Source organism: Pipra filicauda, unplaced genomic scaffold, assembly GCF_003945595.2.
Source record: "Pipra filicauda isolate LSUMZ 115617 unplaced genomic scaffold, ASM394559v2 scaffold8_size5757611_pilon, whole genome shotgun sequence".
NCBI classification, from domain to species: domain Eukaryota; kingdom Metazoa; phylum Chordata; class Aves; order Passeriformes; family Pipridae; genus Pipra; species Pipra filicauda.
The window spans coordinates 2,765,553-2,785,463 of record NW_024105087.1 but is presented as its reverse complement, the minus strand read 5'-3'; the positions used below and the strand labels follow the sequence as shown (position 1 = coordinate 2,785,463).

Below are 19,911 nucleotides of genomic sequence, written 5' to 3'. Positions count from 1 at the left end.
TCAGTGTATGAAATCTAGAGGCTGTAGAAATGTTCAAAGTAAACACATCCACATGTTCACACACATGCATAGAACAGGAGTCAGAGGGGCAGGGAAAGGGAACTTAAATAGGCTTTAAACTAAAATCTGAATTAAAAGAAAGAGTAAGGAGTTCAGGAGAAAGGGTCAGTCTTTCCTTGAGGCCAGACGTTATTAAAAACCTCTGATCTCCTGTAATAATCCTTCATCTCTTTAATTCTCTACCTTCTGCACACAGACATGCAGGGGCACATAATACTGTAAGAAGGCCAATTTGGCATGCTAAAAGCCATTAATCCCAGGCATGGAAGTCACTGATGTATCTTTGCTGTGTGCCAGCTGTGCCCTGGCCAACCTCTGTTGGTTAAAGAAAATTCTCTCACCCAGCAGCACACAGGAGTATAAGTAAAAAGAAAGACTTGTAGCTGTTCAGCTCTCCAGTCACTTTCCTATGGATGAGAGTGTGCATTTCACTGAATTAGGTGTTTCTTCATGTGGGGCACTCTTGCTCCCCTTCACTGGTGACAAGAATAGCAGAGAAGATCTTGCAGGAGAGAGCTGAGGAACTTCCTGGAAGGCTGATATGCAACTTAGAGAATATTCCTCTTCCTGTTTTGTTCCCCTCCATCAGTGTTTTTCATTCTGTCAGAAAAAGACGTATTCGTGTTCTGCCATTAGCTTCTGGAAGTCTCTGTCTTATTTGCTGTTCTTTCTCTCTCTTCTTTTCTGTTTTCTTCTTTTGAAAGTTACACTCAGTGCAAGGTGAATCACGTTACTACCACTTCTTTCCTTCCCACTGTTCTTGTGAGTTGCTGAACCAAGAGGGAGATTGAAGGTGTACTCAGGGGATATCACAAGAAGTAACAGTAGTGGGACTGGCTTGGCTAGGATTGCAGTCTCATCTAGGACTACATGACTGGGGCCAAGCAAATTAGCCTCAGAGACCTCATGGATGGTGGTAGAAGAATCCAGGCATGGAAGACAATATTGACTTAACTACATTGGAGTAGCAAAGTCTGTCTTCCTAATTACTGCGTTTTAAACTACCAGTGGGGAAATTAGGAGGTTCCTCAACAAACATGTCACCTGGGTGTTCAGTTGAAAGAGCTGACAAAATTTCCTTAAGGGCTTCTTAGCGTGTTTCCACTTGTTGTTTTGTTCTTTTTTTTTTTTTTTTTATTTTTTAGTAAGCCATAGGCATCCTGCTTCCTTCATTCCTCTGTTGAAGTCACTGTTATGGCGAAAGGAGAGAGGTGAACAAAATGAGGAAGGAGGCACAGCCAGGTGTCAGCAGCATATTGGAAATGTTTCAGAGTGGCTTTCTTATAAGAGACCCATCACATAACCAATGTGGTAGCAGTTAGTCTTTGTCATTATCCAAGTACCTCCGTGGGTTGTGGAATGATTGGTAAGAAATGTCTTCTTTTAGTAAACCATAGGAAGTAATTGCCAGTGAAGCAATCTAAATAGAAGAGGAGAAAACAGCATGACATTATCTCTGTTTGACAGCTCGGGGAAAGAGTTTTTGAACATCTTACCTTTTGAGGGTGGAAGGACCCTTACAGACATTTTCCAGGTGATTGGTGGTTGAATTGCCAGCAAAACAGACAAGGAAACACCAAAGAATATTTTCATGGACTTGGGAGTTTTTTATGTCATTTAAGAGGTGCTGCTGAATTAGGGAACTCTTAGCCCTGGTGATTGTACCCCTTTTTGATCTGCTCTGGTTTTTCACAGTTCTTATTCTCATTGATTAGACTAGAGCTGTTTTGTTGGTGTGTTCCAATACAGGGCTGGACCATAGGTTAATGTTGTCTGGACTGGTGGAAACCCAAAACACTCAGTGCTACCAAAAAAAATATGAAAGCAGTGGGATAGTCTGTTTATCTTGCTGTATGTCAGAGTTTTCAGGAAGTGGCTTCAGTTCATCATTGCATTTTTCAACCATGAAATTTTGTGGCATCTGGCCAGCCTGGTAAGGCTGGAGGTCATATGTGGTTTCCTGCCAAGCAAGCTCTGGTAAAAAAATGAGTAATCTTTGAGTTTTGATACTGCTCTTGTTATCGTTGTGTAACACAAATCAAAAGAGGAACCCTTCTGCATGCTTGTATCTGATTTCTGTTGCGTTTCAAAATTTCATTATGTAATATAATTTAGCACCCCAACATCGTATCAGTGGTTCTGTCTTGAAGTGGTTTTTCCACAGATTGAGGAATAAATTGGGATTCTTTACCCATTTTAGTTTTAGCTTGCTCAGCAAAACGCTATGTATCTTTGGGATTCTATTGATGTAAAATAATCCAAGCAGTATTTCTCCTGAATTTTGAGAGATGACCTGCAGTAAGGGAGGTATTTTTTGAAATAATTGCTTAATTTTTGCAAGTTAATTGCTTAATCATACAAGGTAAGTGTATATCTAGAAAGATGCTTGTTTGAAATTGAACTTTGCATCTTAGAAATAAACAAAAAAATTGTGAAAAAGAAGGAGGGCAGGGCAGGGGCATGGTCCTCAAACCCTGCTTACCCCTAAGTAGCTTGCAGATGAGCACATTTCTTTCCCTTTCCAAACCCCAGCTCAAACATCCACCTTTCTGGATACAATTCTTGAGTTGCGTCAGTCAGTCTTGAGGCAAATTCCGTCTAGTGCAGCTTCCTTCTTTTTCTGACGTATTTGAATCATTATGGAGTTGGGAAAAACAATCTTTCTCCTGGAAAGCTCCTCCGTGCCCAAGATACACATGCTGGTACATGCGCAAATCTGAGAAATATATCAAAGTTGGTCTTTATCTAGGAAAAACTGTAGTCAACTCTAATAATTGTGGCAATTATTTTGTCTGAGAGAAAAAAATAGCTGGCGTAGAGATCTGATTCTTACTGTGTGTGTTCTTCAAGGCAGCACGAATCTGATGGGTATGTGGGCTGTCTGCTGTCCGTTTGCTCCACGAAAGCTGCGCTGGCTCCGGGCTGTATGAGGCTATGATGTCTAGGTTTATGTAAGAACTGACTGCCTACTGAGGCAGTGCTGCAGTGCAAAGGATTTGCTACACACTGAGGGTAGTAATGGGTACCTTTTGATAATGAAATGCAGTGATACAAATCTATTTTTCTGAGCATTTACAAGAATCTACGCTCCAAAATACCCAGTATTCAGGAGCAGTGAAGAAGTAACTCTTGTTTAGTTCTAGCATTATCTATGATTATTTTTTTAACCAAAGAATAGGTCACTATTAGCTTTCAATCAGGCTTTCACCTTGATTTGGAAATGTGTTTAAATAGCACAATTTATGTGGTCTGAAGGTGAATAATAAACAATTGACCAGTTTCGGTGGTGTGTTAAACAAAAGTACACAGTTTATTAATTTACTCAGGAACAGATAACTTGGCTTCATTAATTCAGAAAACTTTAAAAATTTGGAGGAGTAGAAGAATGTCTGAGTTTATCTGGTGTTTGGTGTGATTACCACAGGGTGAATTGTACTGTAAGTAGTGAACAAAGGGTGCAGCCCTGCATCTAGAAAAGGCTATTTTTGATTGCAGGGTCCTCTAATCACACTGACTGTCACAGAAAGCTTTCTCTAATGGAGTTATGTCTAGCTTTCCAGGAATGGCTGAATCTTTTCCAGAGTGGTTGGTACTTTGTTTCCTGGGATCATTTCAAGATTTATTAACTGTGTGAGGCAGTTACTTTTGATACGTTTTTCACGCCTGTTTTCTATGAATACTGAAGCTCCAGCACACGGAAATAAGTTCTTGCTTGGTAGATGATATTAATATATGAGATTCCTATTAAAAAGAAAACATAGTACATACCCACAAATTAACATAAAAGCAAAGCTACTTTCTACTTGGTTAAACTTCTCTATTATTGTGGGAAGTTAGCTATTTGTGTGAATGTTTGTTGTCACAGAGCTGGATGCAGCTGTGATGGTGATGGGGGAGGATGGGTGGCTGCACAGCAGTGCAGCTGCTGCTTCCCCATCTCATGATGCAAAAAATGTCAAGCTCGAAGGTAGTAATGGGGATTTTGCAGCATCTTTAATCTACTCTCCTCAGGAACTCTCTCCATCATCCCTTGTTTGACTGTGTCAAAGTGGAATTAGACATAGGTTTTTATCCTCTTATTTTACCACGATTTGTGTATGCAATGACCACTTAAAACCTGTATGACAGTTCTGTTCTGCCTATTCTATGTATCTCAACAGAATCAGTCATAAGTGTTTCTCATTTACTCCAGAAACAGTCATTTTCATAAACTGTTTTAATTCTCTGGTTACCCTCAAACTATAGGTGTTAGTTGTAGTGTTGACGTTAAAGATTAGTCTTGCTTTTAACATTAAAGCATGTAATTCATTAGTTTACTTAAGCTGAAGTTGGAAGGCAACTCTGTCACCTAAGCAAGTAACTAAAAGTGTTAGCTCTCTGCTTTTTGTCACTCTTATTACAAATGTTTTTTCTTATTTAGGATTCTCGGAGTAAAGTAAGGATCTGATTATTGACACTGCCAAAGTATTTCAGGTTTTTTTTTTTTCAACTTTGGATGCCAACAAAAAATATTCTTAGACTAGCCAGATGGAAAAAGGAGAAAAAAAGGCGATGGGGAGGCATGTCATGTTCAGTTAGGTAAAAGCTGAGTTCAGATTTCTGGTATGGAGGATCTGAGAGCCTTTATTATCTGAGGTTCATCCAGACAAAAGGGAGAAGGAACTGAGGGTTACACAGAGAAAAGCTGGATGAGGTAGGTCTTAGTCTATACAGCTACTCACTTACTTTGTGGGGATTTGTTATTATGAGAAAGGGTGTCAAGAGGCAGGGAGGTGGGGAGGGAGGAAAGAGATTTGGGTTAGAAACTGAATGGTAAGTACTACCAGCTAGACACACCAGTAAATTATTAGGATCAGCCTAAGCTATCTAATTTTCTAGATAGGGCTGGTCTGAACCACGAACAACCATAAAGGCAAAGCACAGGTATCTGTTGCAGAGGCACAGTGAAAGCTCAAAGGCTTGGATGAGTGTTGTGATTAGATCAGTGAAACAAGAAGATGATTTACATGACAGTTTAAAAGGATCGGAGCAGTCAAAAAATTTAAATAGTATGCAAAAGGTGGTGAGAATATGAAACAAGTTTTAACTCTCTTGAGAGTAGAATTGGATCTTACGCCTATTTGCGTAGGATGGGGAGATGAATTGTAGAAGCAGCTTGATGGCAACTCTAGAAAGATGGCCAAGCTGAAGGCACTCAGAGCCTTTCCACAATTATGAAGAAGAAAAGGTGAAGAGCTGATGGCTGGAGTGTTGACAAAAACTTGTGAGATGTCATACAGATTTGCTGCTTTTACACTGAGAACCCTCATGTCCTTCATCTGTTCTGGCACCCAAAGATGAGTGTAACAGGGGAGAAAAAAGATTTGCCATTTTTAGAAGGAGAAAATGAAGGCCCCAAGAACACCAAACTGTATGCTCAAAGAATAATATAAATGAGCTTTAAAGGAAATCACATCTTGCCTGTTTTATAATGTAAGAGCTCATTAGAATTCAAGTGGTTAGAAAAGAATAGGAAGTTTCTGGAGCTCCTCTTCGAAAGGACCTGTCAGTCCAATGTGGCATTCAGCCTTTTCATAGAAGTGGGAAACCTGACAATGCTGCTCACTGGAGAACAATGTTGGAGGTAAAAAGGAGTCAGAGGAGAGAAACATTAAAAAAATATTAGACTATCAATATTAAGAGTCCCTGAATTCTGAGGTATGATGAAACCCATAAAGCTGTTTCAATTCCAACAATGTCCTTAACGCACGCTTTAACAAACAAAGCATGTAAAAACTTAAAAGGATTTTTAATCTCCAGCAGTTTAGGACCTTTACTGGCTCTACAAAGCAAAACACAGGAAGAGGGCAGGGGGATAAAAAGAAGAAATAGCTAGCAGTCACTGTATCCTACAGGTTTTGAAGAAGCGTTTGAAGGAACTTAGTCATGATAATCGATGTGGGATTTAGGATCAGCAGCATCAAACAGAAATGTTCACAGGTAGGCCTTTTGTTAGGTGAATACTTTGAATAATGCAAAGCCACCTAACTTGTCCTAAAAAAGCTTTCTGGTCAAGGGGTTGCATAGCTTGGCACTGTTAATTTTGAAAACATCTTGTAGCTTGCTGAAGAAGTGGGGAGAAACTGGAGGAATGCTAATGGAGTAGCAATATTTAGAAAGGTAAATACAAATCCTTGATGATATATTTACACATGGGACAAAGGAGGAATTGCAAATAATGACAAAGGCAGTCAAGGAGGAGTTGTGTTCATGTGCTAAGATGCACCCATACAAATAAAAGAAATGTGGTTGTACTGAGAAATAAATTTACAGATTTTAGAGGGAAGATGTAGCCCATAGCTACAGAACGGATCACTGCATCCTAAGAAATGGTGACTCTAAGTCTGTTGCTCACGGTGGGCAATCAGCTCATCATATTATTCATTTAAAGCAATGGCAAAAAAAAGTGCCAGCCGTGGAAGTACAAACAGGGGATTGATGAATAGAAGTAAGTGGTGGAGCTTAACACTGAATGTGGTTCTTGTGAGACCACAATAAAAAATCATAGAATCATATCTGATGTATGCTCTTCAGAAAAAATACTGGTTTATAGAACAGTTTTATAGAACAGATGCATGATTCCAAAGCTGCAAAATCCCTTACAGTAAGAGATTCAGTGTTAAACTTAAAAAGGAGATCGTTTAAATACCTTCACACAACACAAAAACTGGACATGAGAGATAATATAATAATTAGTAAGGCATATTAAATGGATCATGCCTGAAAATAAAGCCTAACAAAGTGAAGGTAATTGTTGGCAAGTGTATTAATTAGCAGCCAATTGATTCTCCATTCCTTTTATCATCTACTGAAGTCTGCAGACAATGACTGTTTGGAAGATGCAGTTTGACCCAACATGAGATGAGCGTTAATCAAAAGCAGGTTATTAAGCTTAATAAAGAGATAATGAGACACAGTTCTATGGTCTCTGCCATGTACAGGTGTTACTGTAATTTCTGAAGTTAGCAGAACTTTTGGCACCAACAAAAAGGATGAAATCTTTGTAGTGTTGAAATTGTAGCAATGACCCCGTATTTCCAAGACTTAGGTTTTGAGCATATATTGTTTTTAATAATGAAAATGTACTAGATGGTCATTAGTCATATGTTTTTCAGTTATACACAATTGCCTCTTCCTCAATAAAAATACTGTTTTGCTTTACAAAAGGAGATAACTGAAGAAATCAGAATGTGAAGTGTCTTTGTACATGTTTTTGGAGGGTGTTTAGAATTTAGCAGGCATTTTCCTGTTTAAATACTTGATTTGTTTCTAGTGTTGTAAACCCAATCTTAGTCTTGAGAGTGCAATGCAGTACTGACTGTGAGAAAACACTGACTCAGGAAGGAAGAAGTAAAATTTGAGGAAAGATTTAACACACAGTTTAATTTATGATAATGTCAGATGTAATTGCCTGTGTACTACAGTCTCCAATGTTGACTCTGCTGTGCGTGACTGAAGCGTTTAATATTTTTTTACTTTTTCTATGTGTTCTGAGAAACAATTCAATGGAAAATCCTCTGCTTTCTGTAGGGAGGTGCGGTGAGTTGGTCATATTCCTAATATTAATAAACAGATTAATACAGATTAATACAGATTTCTGCTGTGTTTTAGTGATGCTAAGTGAATGGTTGTGGTAAATGTGGCCTTCTGGTAGTGTATGTAGTTTGATATTCTTGGTTGTCTTGATAGTACTACTTTGAAAATAAACTATGATGGATTAAAAGGACTTAAGTCTAGTTTGAAGGAATTTATGAAGTAAGGTTGCAGTATCACTGTCTAATGTCTTAGATGTTTATCATCGTGACACATACATCTGCAAACGAGATGTAATTAATTAGTTTTTACCTGACACTCCTGCAATTCTCATGTCACGTCATGTAAATGTGAGCGGCAGCGTCGTGTCCTGGGTGCAGTGGGGAGGTGTGAGTTGAGCAGGATTGGGCCACGGTGAGAGTGACTCACTTTCCCAGGTTAACATTCTCCTCCTCAGAGCTTATCACACTGTGTTACTATGGGCTAATTTAGATCCTTAAATTAGCAGCTGCTTAGGGAGAAATTTCCAGATGATGACTTTTATCATTTCACTGTTTTTAGTTGTATGTCATTTTACTCTCTAGGGAAGTTGTTCTGTAAGAGCTGTTGGGAGGGGGTGAGTTTGAGATGGCTGGGGAAGCAGGCAAGTGCTTTACTAATTTTCTGCTTTTGAAGCAGAAGGAATTGAGCTGGTTGAGGCAGTAATAAAGTTGTGAGAAGGATTTTTATCCAGTGAGGGTGCCTTTTCATTGTCCATGTCTTTTTATTGTTGCACTTTTAATTAATTAAAAAAAATAATTAAAGAAATCAATGCAACAGTACTGCTTACCTCAATGGAGTAGAATTAAGCTCAATTTTTCATTGAGCAGATGCTTATTTGTTTAGAATTGGAAAGCAACCTTGTACAGGACTTCATCTTGTATATTACTGTACACAGGAGATACAGGTTGTCAAGCAAACATGATACTTTAACAGCTTGTGATCATATTATTGTGATGTGTTAGGACTTGGTTGTTCATTTTTTTCTCCCAAAGCTGTTGTCCCTAAGAGACCAGAACTCTTTTACAAAGGCTGTGGGGTCAATGATATCTAATCCACTCTAGACTTTTGTGATGATGTTATTTGTCAGGCCTGTGGACCATGGTCACGGGTGCTAGTGGGAACAGGATGGACAGAAGAAAGAATGCAGGGAACCTTGTATAGGGTGTCTGGAAATGACCTGTATTACAGTTAAATATTAGTATTTTGAGAACAACCAGAGACCCCATTTGAGACTGCTGGCTTATCTGTCCTGGGTACTTTATTGTTTACCAACATCCTCATTTTGTACACCTCTTTTAGAATTTATAAGATGTTTAAATGAAAGTTTGGAAGGGAAAAGCTATGTGGGTGAAGGTTAGTTTTTCAGTGCAGAAGGTGCTGTTTGGTTAGATGTGTCAGCATGGTTTGCAGTGAGTGCTGTGACACACTGGTAACTTTATCTTACTGTCCTTGGGATAGGATTGGTGTTCCTTTAATGTCTTCTCAATCAATCATGTCTGAATGATGATATTCTAAGAGTAGCTTGTGAAAATGAGTAGTAGATCAAAATATGATGAGTTCCCTTAAAAGTAACACCATTAAAAAGGTTTAACATTCTTGGGTGTTGTGTGTTTGTTAGAAATCTCCTGCTTATTCTGACCTTTCTAAATGTCAGTGTTTCATGTTTGGTAAGATTGTGCTTGCAGTACTTGAGAGCAATCCTCAAATGGGTATTACATTATCTTTAGAGATTGTGTTTTTAGAGAGACAAGCAAATGTGTATAGCCTAAACTATTTTCTTATCTGAAATGATGCCTTTGTCTAAAAATATCCCCCCAAAATTTAGCATTTCATTCACAGAAAACACATGCTGCAGAAAGCACTGGGAATACATTGTGTTGTGAAGATAGCCTGGTGATAAAAATGGGAGAAATTGTGCAGTGATACCTTTTGGGTAAATACTGGGAGATTGCTTATCCTACAAAATATCCAGTGAAGATGGGGCAGTAAAGTTTCTTCTCATATATATTTCAGGACATTATCACCAAAGCAGATGCTTTGGCTCATGAGAAGATTCTTTGACTCTCCTTCTAACTTGTGCTCTCTCTTATAGCTGACAGTCACAGCTTTCCCAGAGAAGACACCCCAACTGGGAGCATAGATTCTCTTTCTTCTCAGTCTCCAACACCTGCCTTCTCTAGTAGCCCACCTGTGCTCTTGGATGGAAATCACCTTATCATGGACAGTGGAGATCTTGCAGGCTGGACAACAAATCTGTAAGTAACCTGAATATTAAGTAACAATTTTTCCACTAGTATGATTGTGCACATGAAACCCCTTTTCCTTTTCAGTTTGTGACGAGTGAATATTAGAAATTGCATATAATTGTGTTTGTTTCCTTCTGCTGCAAAAAGATATGTGTTTATATGTTGGGGTGGAGCTTAGAGACCACTTGAATGCTTGTGAGAAAGAAATGTTATTTTTCTACTGAAACCTAATTCATTTTCCTGTAACCTGTTATAAAATTTTAAATGTTATTTATTTAAGCAAAGAATATATAAGTTATTCTCTATATGATATATTACCCTACTTTTATTTCAAGACTGTTAAGCTACACTTAGATGCCATGCTATTAAGGTTATGGGCCAGATTTTGAGTTTGGACAAACACTGTAATAAGTATGTGCTCAGATCCTGTTGTCTAAGAACATTATCTTTGTTAATCTCTTCTTAACAAATTAAAGGCCTGTTTTCCAATGAAAGTGCAGTCTGTCACTTTCAGTAGATTCTGAGGATGTTCAGTTTTTGAGCATGACTTTATTTTAGCAAAAATTGACATTACTCTCTCTGTAATACAAATTCAGGTTTGATACACAAAAAACTGACCGTAACTTGTTTTTAAATCAGAGTTGAACCTGAATTGAATTCTCTGGTTTGCTATTCATACAAACTTTAACCAATATCAAGTCAAAGTTTTCCAGCCTTCAGTGCCAAGAAGAGCTGAAGGAGCAGGTCTGGAGAAAAGATCTGTTACAAATATTTTCCATAATGGCATTCTGAGTAGCCTGCTCTGCTGATGGAGCAAGTGTGTAGATGTATGTAACACATGAGAATATACAGATAGTCATATAATGAGTTTATATTTCTAAATGCACACACAAATAATTAACTGATTAGAGTACTTATTAACTAGAACAATTTTTTTTCTTGTATGTATTGAAATAATTCCAGATTTATAGGTATTGTACATAAATATTGTTTCTTTAGTAGAGGTCTGAAGTTACTCTTTCCTTATCCTCTTGTACTATCCTCTAGAATTGGGTGGAATCAGTAATAAGTTGTATTGGAGAAAGAGAGGTGCATGTGTGGAAAAGATGCTGTAGCTGGTATAAAACTGGACTGTTGGTAAAAGCAAGCATAGCTAATTAAGAAACACAGGGTTAGCAGAACATTGATAATGTCACTTAAGAGAATAAAAGAAGGAGTTTTGATTTTATCCAGAGAGTTTGGTAACTCCATGTATTTGAAGAAACGTTGCATTGTTTTGCATTTGTTGATTTTCATGAAAAATTAAACTGTACTGCTGTTTTGGAAATTTTTCTTGATGGCTTGAAGTTTTCTGCTCAATTGGAAACAGTACTTAGAGTTCTCTTTGGAAGGCATAAAAAGGTGCATGGTACGTGCATTTAGATTATTTGTCAAAAGTAGTTTCTTTCTTCCATTTGCTTGTCTGTGAAGTTTGCTTAGGAATTACCTCTGTAACAAGCCTGGACAGTGACAGAGAGTAGTCTGTGAATGTTACATTCTTTCTTTCCTCTGCTTTCTCACCCCAAACTGGCTTCTCTTCCCTTCTAGTTCTGATGACTGAGAGGGCCTTGCCTTAACAAATAGAAGCCAAACCCAAACCACAACCTGGAACAGCCCCAGTGTGTTGATGGCAGAGGAGTGGAGGATGTACCTGCTGTACTTGAGCAATCATTGTGCATCAGGGGGTCCTGTGGGCAAGGAAAGGCTGTGTTTGACTCGACCTCGTGTAGCTCTGGTAGCTCTCACAGCTCCAGGAAATGTGGCATTGGGTGTTGAACTCTGCTTTGGTCATAGACTGTTCTCACAAATCGGACTATCCCAGAGTTAGGTGGAGAACAATCCTTTGTTTGTGCAGGATTTCAAAACGTTTTGTATTTTGTGCCAAATTGGAAAAAAATCAATTCCTAAAGTCTCAGTATCCTCTCTAAAATGGTATTGCAGGTCTTCACTGAGATATAGCAAATGCCATACTGAGTCTAGGGGAAATGAAAATATACAGGAGGATCCGGTTTCTCAAGTTTCTGCTGATGTTTATAACACATGGGTGTTACTCTTGTCAGAGATCGATCACTATGGAGTTATGCAGTCAACAAGGTGATGGTGACTTCTTTGTGGTAGAGCATTGTTTCCCGGGGGAGCGATGTTGCATTGTGGGTCAAAATGTGTCAGATATTCCAAGGCTCATTTATACCAGTAGTTTGCTTTAAGCAAGAGTACGTGATGGATAGCAAGAACACTTCTTGTGGTATTTGTTTCCAAGAAAGGAAAAGCTTGCTTTTTCTGGAATGATAGCTGTTGTCACCATGATGTTTCCTGGCAGAGTTTTCTGTGATGCGTGCCCTTTCCTTGTCCCACCTTTAAAAACAAAAGGAGCTACAGCTTCCAGCATGGCGAGATGAGCATAAAATGCAGGCAAATACACCCTCACCTCCTGACTGGCACTCGGAGGGGACCACGTGGCCAGAGTGGTTAAAGAAGCTAAGAGGGCAAGGGCTATACCACCAATCTTAAATATCTCACAAAACCCTGACTGCTCAATTGTCATATCAGTATTTAAAGATGTGCTGTGCATACGGTGTAACTCGAAGGTGATGTTTCACATATGTGTCATTTTGAAGCCCCGTTAAGCTGTTGGTTTTCATGTCTATAAGTGTGTGTGTGCCTGATGCTAGATTTTCTTTGAAAGATCTGTGTGGATCAGACATATGTCCTGTGTTGTCATGTACTGCTGTAGGGGTGAGTAGAGAGTTGGGCGTTAGTTGGTTCTCATTGCCCAGGGCAGGGGTGGTTCTCAGTGGAGACCTGAGTTTGCTGCTTTAAGGCTATTTTGCACCCTAAACTTTTTTTAACCTTTTTCCTGAAGTTATTTTTAACCTCACACTTCTATCTAGAGCCAAATACTAAAAATAAATATGCCTTATTTTTGCATACGCTCTATGGTAGAATATAGAGAGCTTTTTTTCCTCTGTCAGTCACAAAGTTACAGAGTAGTTTCTGTAGATGCAAGATTCAAACCCCAGATAACCTAGGATGGACAAATTACCCTTTCTACTTGATGAAGCACTGTGTCACAAACATACTGTTTGAAAAACCCTTCTATCCAAGGATGCTTAGCACAAGCTGATCTCAGACATAAACTGATAATTATGCTTGTGAGCTGCGTAGAGTATTGCTCCCTTGGAGGGCTCTCCACTAGTTTGGGCACTTCTTCCCTTTAAGGCAGAGCAGCAATGACAATCTCAATGTTAACCAAAGCGTTTGCATTCTTTCATTTTCCTCTCTGATGAAAGTACCCATGCAGACTCTTGTCGTACTCAGTTTCTGGTTTTTCTATTGCATTTGCCCAAAAAGTAAATAAATCTGCCACAGCTTTTTTTCAAGAAGCTTGATATCTTTTTGCTGGAGGACGTGACCCTGACATTGCTTTCTACCTTCCTGATTGGCATTGAAAAACACACGCCTTAGTCACTTAGATTTTTATTCCTGTGGTGTACAAAACTCAACTTTTTAATAATTCAAAGTATGTAGTTTCCAAAGAGGAGTTCAGGATTTCAGATGCGAAGAAGCTGAGTAGCCTTTCTAAGCTAGTCCCCAAACTGTTTTGATAATGGTGATGGTCTTGGGTTTGGAGATATGTATTACAAGGGGATATGGATACTCTTAAACTGCATTTGAACTGTGGAGCAATGGTCAATCTGCCCTTTTACATGCAGTTGAAACTCAGCGATGCGTGGTTTGACTTTCACTCTATTATATTATGGCTTTTCACATGTAAAAGGTAACAGTGGTAGCTAAACTAGGTATAAACATCAGTGTCCAATAAATATATCTAAGCAAGTAAAGATACAGTGTAAGTTAAAGTCTGTAAAAGACAACTTTTTTTTCCATTAAAGTCCTCTTGTAGTGAAGTAGGGGGTAGTGCAAACGATGGAGCATCAGACATGGAGTCACATAATAAAATTAAAAAAGGGCAAGGGAAACTTCTTAGCAGCTGTTGTGGTTTGATTATAGAATTTACTTATGGAACCATTTATTGATATGAGGTCTGTCTTATTTAGCTTTTCCCAGAGTACTGACTATAATGGGAGCTCACCTCCAAAGGATTAGGGCAGGTTTCCCTTATTGCAATGACTGATTCATCAAAAGGTGGATTACAAATCACGTCCTAAAATACTATGGGATGCCTTTGGTCTGTTTTCACTTGACCTCAGAATGAACCAAAAAAACCTGAACACTTGGTATTCCCTGGACTCACTCGGTATGTGCTGTAATCAATCTTTCTGTGGACCTCTTTCTGATAAGGAAAGATTTGTTACTGTAACTGGCCCCTTGTTGTCATGAGATTTCTTTGTGCTTTTACACTACAATGCCCTATGCCAGGGTGTATATACAGACCTTACAGACTTACCCCTCACGGTGCTGGGTTTTCAGAACTGGGCCAGAGTCTTCCTTTTCATTTGGAAGTCCCCTACATTATCTGCATGATCACTTCTTCATTCAGATCATGAAAACTGTCTTGTTCCTCAGCTGGAGAGTTCATTTTTGGGATCTGAGACTTCAGGGTCTCTGGGTTTCCCAGAGAGGTGGAACATGGTGACTTCTGATGGTTGTTCTGGGTGGAGGTATGATGCAGGATGTGGAGTAGCCTTCCTCGAGATGATACTGTCTGAGTATCTGTTTACCTTGCCTGTTCTTCTTTCCCTCTCTAAGCCTTTGGGATTTTGCAATTGGAGGGGATGGAAAGCATTCCTATCCCTCAAACCTTTTCACTGAGCGTGTGTATGAGTGTGTGTGGGTGGGCGCACGGCTTGTTAAAGCAATTACATTTCTGGGCTAAGAATAGTAAGATTCATAGTTTCCAAACTGAATCCCACCTTGGATGCTGCTATTGGAGCATGCAAGATACAGTCCTGACAGCCCAAATGCTGAAGGTGCTCAAAGGCCGGAGGAAAAATAGAAGCACCAATGTAAATGGCTTTTCAGGAACATGCAAGGGGCCAGTGGCAGATAAATAATAGAGTCTTTCTTTAATTTCTTATACATTTTTCTTTATTAGTTCCCGTGATACTAAACTATTCTGTTACCCAGCCTAATGGTATGTAAGTGCTACACTATGGGCATCATTTTTGGATTTTAATATGCACAGAGGCTTTTAAAATGGTGATGAGAGCTGTGTTATGCAGCATCCTGAGTGCTTTCAGGGTCTTTGTGACCAGGCTGGAAAGAAGCTACTCATTCTTCATGAAATCTCAAGCTGTTCAAATTCCTGGTGAGCACACTGATATTAAAAGAACCATCAGATGGCAAGGGAGGGCAGAGACAGTGATGCTCTGAACATAACAGAACCCTTTGACATAGTTATTAATTTTGTTTGACTGCTGACTGAACTCCCATCAGCCTTGTTATATTTACATCAGTAGACTGCATGTATAGTCTCCTTAAAATTGTAGTAGTTTCTTTTTTACTTTCTGACAGTGGTGTGAATTTGCAACTTTACATAAATGATGAGTGACTTCACTTTCGGTGTCTTGAAAACTTCTTATAATATCTGGTGTCATCATCCTATTTTATTAAAAGAAGGTGCTTTAACAGCTGTTCGGTCATTGTGCTTATTTTGCAGTTTGTTTTTGTTTCAGCTGCCACCTCTTCGGTGACTCAGCAGTTTGGGAGCCAGTTTAGCGGAGCAGGCACTTCTTTTTGTACCCTATTATTATGCAAGCAGAGCAAGAGCCCTCATTTTGCAGCTCCTTTGAAACAGGCATAATGTAACTTAGTCATGTGGTTCATACAAAATAGTCCTTGCCATCTCCTTGTCTTCCCCTGGGCTTGACAGCAGCACTGCTGTGTGAGCACAGGATAAGTTGTGTGTGTGCTCAGGGCAGGGAATGATGTGAATGCAACCACTGTGATGAGCTAAAATTCTGTCATTTGTTTTTTTTTTTTCTCCTCTCTTTTTCTTTTATTTTCTTTGCATGATTCCAGTGAACACAGCCCCTTCTTTCTTTCTTTTTTTTTTTTCCTTAAAGGAAACAGCAGTGTGCCATAAGCTTATAGATGTACATACTTCACTTTTGCTTTGTCTGCATTATCATTTAAAAATGCTTTAACTTAGGACAGCTGCTGTAGACATTAGCTTTGGATTTACCAGACTGGCGTGAAAGATCATTTCACTAATGTGTTAGCTGCTTCACTGAGACTTCACAATCCAAGTTTAACAAAACCTCTATTTCATTGCTGACTGATGTGTTCTGTATAAATGAGGGTTCTGGAATGTTGTGTGCATGTCACATACTTTAAATTTTGAGGATAGAGTTTCTTTTCAGGGGGAACAAAGATGAGGAAATTCCGTCCTTCTCTTTTGCCTCCAGCTTTTCTGCAGCTACAACCATTTCTAGAATTTTGCCCGTGTATTTTTCTCCTCCCCGCTCACCAAGGCATAGGGGTTCTTAACTTGCAGGAAGATCTGGTGGTGGACAGTATTGGGTTGCATTTTGAATCAGAAATAGCTGAACCTTTTCATATACACTGTTGTCTTACAATGAAATCTTTCAAGAACACCTTCACTGAGTTTGTCAGCCAGACGCTGTGATACGACAGCCATGGGGCTGCCAAACTTGTCTATGAAACAACTCTTTTTTTTTTTTTTTTTCCTCAGGAGTTGCCATGTAGATTCTTTTCAGAGTCTCTGCCTTGCTCTCAAGATAAGAGACTGCTCTTTAGCTGTGTTACCTTAGGAACCAGCAAGATAAACATCCAATAAAATCTTGTTTTCAGGAGTTTGTTTCTGAGTATCAGTGCAAAATCTCTAGCTTATTTTCAGTAAAGCTATTCCCTCTCCTCCCTTTTCCCAATGCTCAGTATGCTAGACAATAACATTTTTTCCTCAGACAGAGATGGTTATGTGAGGCTGGTTTTTTTTTCTTTTTTCCCTACCCTCAGGAAAATGCATTTCCTTCATTTTAGCCTTTGGGAGAAAGGATTTCTTCAAGATACCTTCTTAAAGTTGAGATGCTCTATGATAAGGTGTGCAATACTTTCTAATATGTCGTCATCTTGATAAACAAGGTGTGCAAAGCTTTATAGCAACATAGTCTTGCTATCACAAGAATATTTTCAAGGAAAAAACAGTAAAATCTAGCCAGTTTCTTGCTTACACACCACAACATTGGAAATTATTTTTCTTATTGAGTAAAACCTTCTGTTTTAACAACAAAATTAAGTGGTTCCTGAGATAGCCAAGTACAGTAAATAAAAAAGAACAAAACCAAACCCATAAATTCTAGAATGTGCTTAGTAGTTAAAGCTATAAATTTTTTTCCCCTTCTTAATATGGTGAATCTACTGCTGTTGAAAAGTGGTTTTTTTTTTGTTTTCCTGCTGGCTCCTAGGGTATGATCTCTTGCTGGGTAACCAGGAGCCTAAAGTGACAGGCGAATTCAGGAGCCGTGCTGCAGTGCTTTCCCTACAGCTGAAATGTATTAAGGGAATTCATCAAAAAAGTGGGGAAGGGAACAGCCTGGCACTCCACGTACCTGCACTTCTGGAGTGGTTTTCCGCTAGAACTGTTGGAGTGGCTCAGAATTTGTAGAAAACCTGCCAGTTTTAACATGCTTTTGTATAATGCTGTCTGGTAAAGGACAGTGTAGTCTTACTTGTTGATAGATAACACTTCTTGTTGAGTCTCTGTAACTTGAGAAGTAAACATGCCATGACATGGATCTGAAGATTTTGTTTCATCTTCTGTTCCTTTACTTGCACACCTTTTCTTTTGTGGTTTTTTTTTTTTCTTTCTTCTCCAAGTCTCAGCAAGAAACCATCTGTTATTTATTACAAGTATTCTTATGAATGACCACTGCTTTCCTGGGTTGGAGAGTTCCTTTTGTGTCTTCTCTATTCTGAGTATCTTTGAAGTTATTAATTCTGTATCTTAGGTGCAGGTGTTTTGTGTTTTTCTAGAGACGATCAAGTAAATTGCATAGATTAAAGTGATGCATGTAGCAATGAAATATTTATTAAATGGAAGATTTAATATTCACTTGCTGAAAATCAAACAGCATACTCTGAGGTATGCACGAGAAGGCCACTTGGTGGAATATTCTTGAATGGTGATTAGTTTGCATTAGAGATATTTTAATACTCTCGTGGTGATATACTTGGAATATTATTCTCCTATTTTCTGTAGCTTTACAGGTTTCAGAAATGAGTCTGACACCAATCTTAATCACAGAATCATCGAATGGCTTGGAAGGGAACTTAAAGTCCCTCTCATTCCAAACCCCCTTCTGTTTGAATTTAATCAGTTTGAATTTAATAAATAGGAGCACAAGGAAAATATTTTTCCTTTAAGTCTCAGAATTGTTTTACATAGAATAGTTTAGCCTATGCAAGTAAGATACTTTTTTTTTAAATTCACTTTTGAAAAACTTCTGTCTTAAGTTCACCTACTGAGTTAAAATTAATTCTGCAAATATACATTATGTGTGGTGAATGGTGAAGAAATAATTTGCTTTCTGGCGAACTTTATAAACTTTACAGTACCACTGAGAATTTTTTTGTCCTCATTATTTAGAGAAAAGGATACAAATGCTGGTGTTTCATTTTTTTCATTTTTGTCTCTGAATGAGGTCACTTTTAGCAGAAGGATTTTGTTTTATCTGAGGAAAATTTTTCAATTATTATAAAAATGGGAGGAAGAGAACAAGTTCAAGTAAAAGCAAAAAACCCTAAATTATGTAGGTGCTGTTCTTCAAAGGTATGTCATTATTGGAAAATGTAAAAAATTGTGTAGTGGAAGATTCACATGCAGTAAAGAAGACTACTCATTCTCTTCCCAAAGTTAAGCATGAAATATGGTTATAGTCAGCATAATCCAGCTCATCATTCAGCTTAATACTTATGATTCCTTTCTTTACTTGGTAAATCTGATAATTTTTAAAAGCAGAGCATGTTTTGATAAACCCTTCTGGTTGTGATCTCAGCACACTAAAGTTTCATTTTATTAGTGGCATTAACTGTAGAATGCTGTTTCATACACTGTGAATTCCAGTTTTCATCCAAATGCTTCCTGACACAGATCCAAAGGAAAAGCTATTGTCTTGTTAAGTAAGGAATGTGACATTCACCACTTTACAATGTACTAAATTTAAAAATTAATGATCAAAATTAACGTCTGCTAAATATGCAATTGCTAGAATGACTATGAGATATATTAGCTAGGAGAAACAGTTTGTGAAAGTTGAATTTGATTATAAACCACATTATGCAAACCAACAAATAGTGATCTTTTCTCCTAGAAATTAAATATCCCCGTTATTTAATTTTAATAATTTTAATAGCAGATTAAAATCAGCTATCTAAGTTAGGTTTCCTGCTTTCTTTTAATCATTTACAGTTATAACTAGGGTGATTGTTGATCCCTTTTTTGCTTTCTGTCAATCCACCTTGATTAGGTGTGAATTTAGACTCCCACAAAAATCTTGACTGAATTCCTAGATTTCGGTGGTATTTTGCAGATTTATGTTATCTAAGAGGTTAATATTGGAATCAGACGAACTCATAAACGCTGTATTGTGAAGTCAGTACTTCTGAGTGATGATTCCTGCCTGAATGCTGTGTGTGAATGATTTTAATTCTTTTTCTGCTTAGAAACTGCTTGAAGTCCAGCTCTTTGTTCCAAAGATACACTGCCATTAAATGTTTGGACTCTTTGTTGTTTTGTCCGTGCAACCCTGAAACGTTTTAGTTCTTTAGGGAAATTAGGAACCTCCTTTATGTTAGGGATGACTTTGTGTGTTTTTCAGCGACTAAGTAAAGTTTTAATTTTGGCTGCTATTTCTTCTCCTCCAGAAGAGCAACTGTGTGCTCAACCATTAAGTTAATGCCTATTTGAGCAGCATGTTGGTGAGGGCAGCCACTGAGGCAGTATTTACTCAGCTGTGAGAATGAGATCTCA

General features: G+C 38.3%; 1 protein-coding gene across 2 annotated transcripts in view; it reads left to right on the top strand.

Annotated features, from left to right (window-relative positions):
- Positions 1-19,911, top strand: part of ARHGAP10 (Rho GTPase activating protein 10) — a 147,916-nt gene that overhangs the window by 113,186 nt on the left and 14,819 nt on the right. For both annotated transcript variants that reach the window (XM_039391047.1, XM_027732843.2), the window contains exon 20: positions 9,767-9,929. In XM_039391047.1, the coding sequence (XP_039246981.1) occupies positions 9,767-9,929 (163 nt within the window). The remainder of the gene's footprint in view (positions 1-9,766; positions 9,930-19,911) is intronic.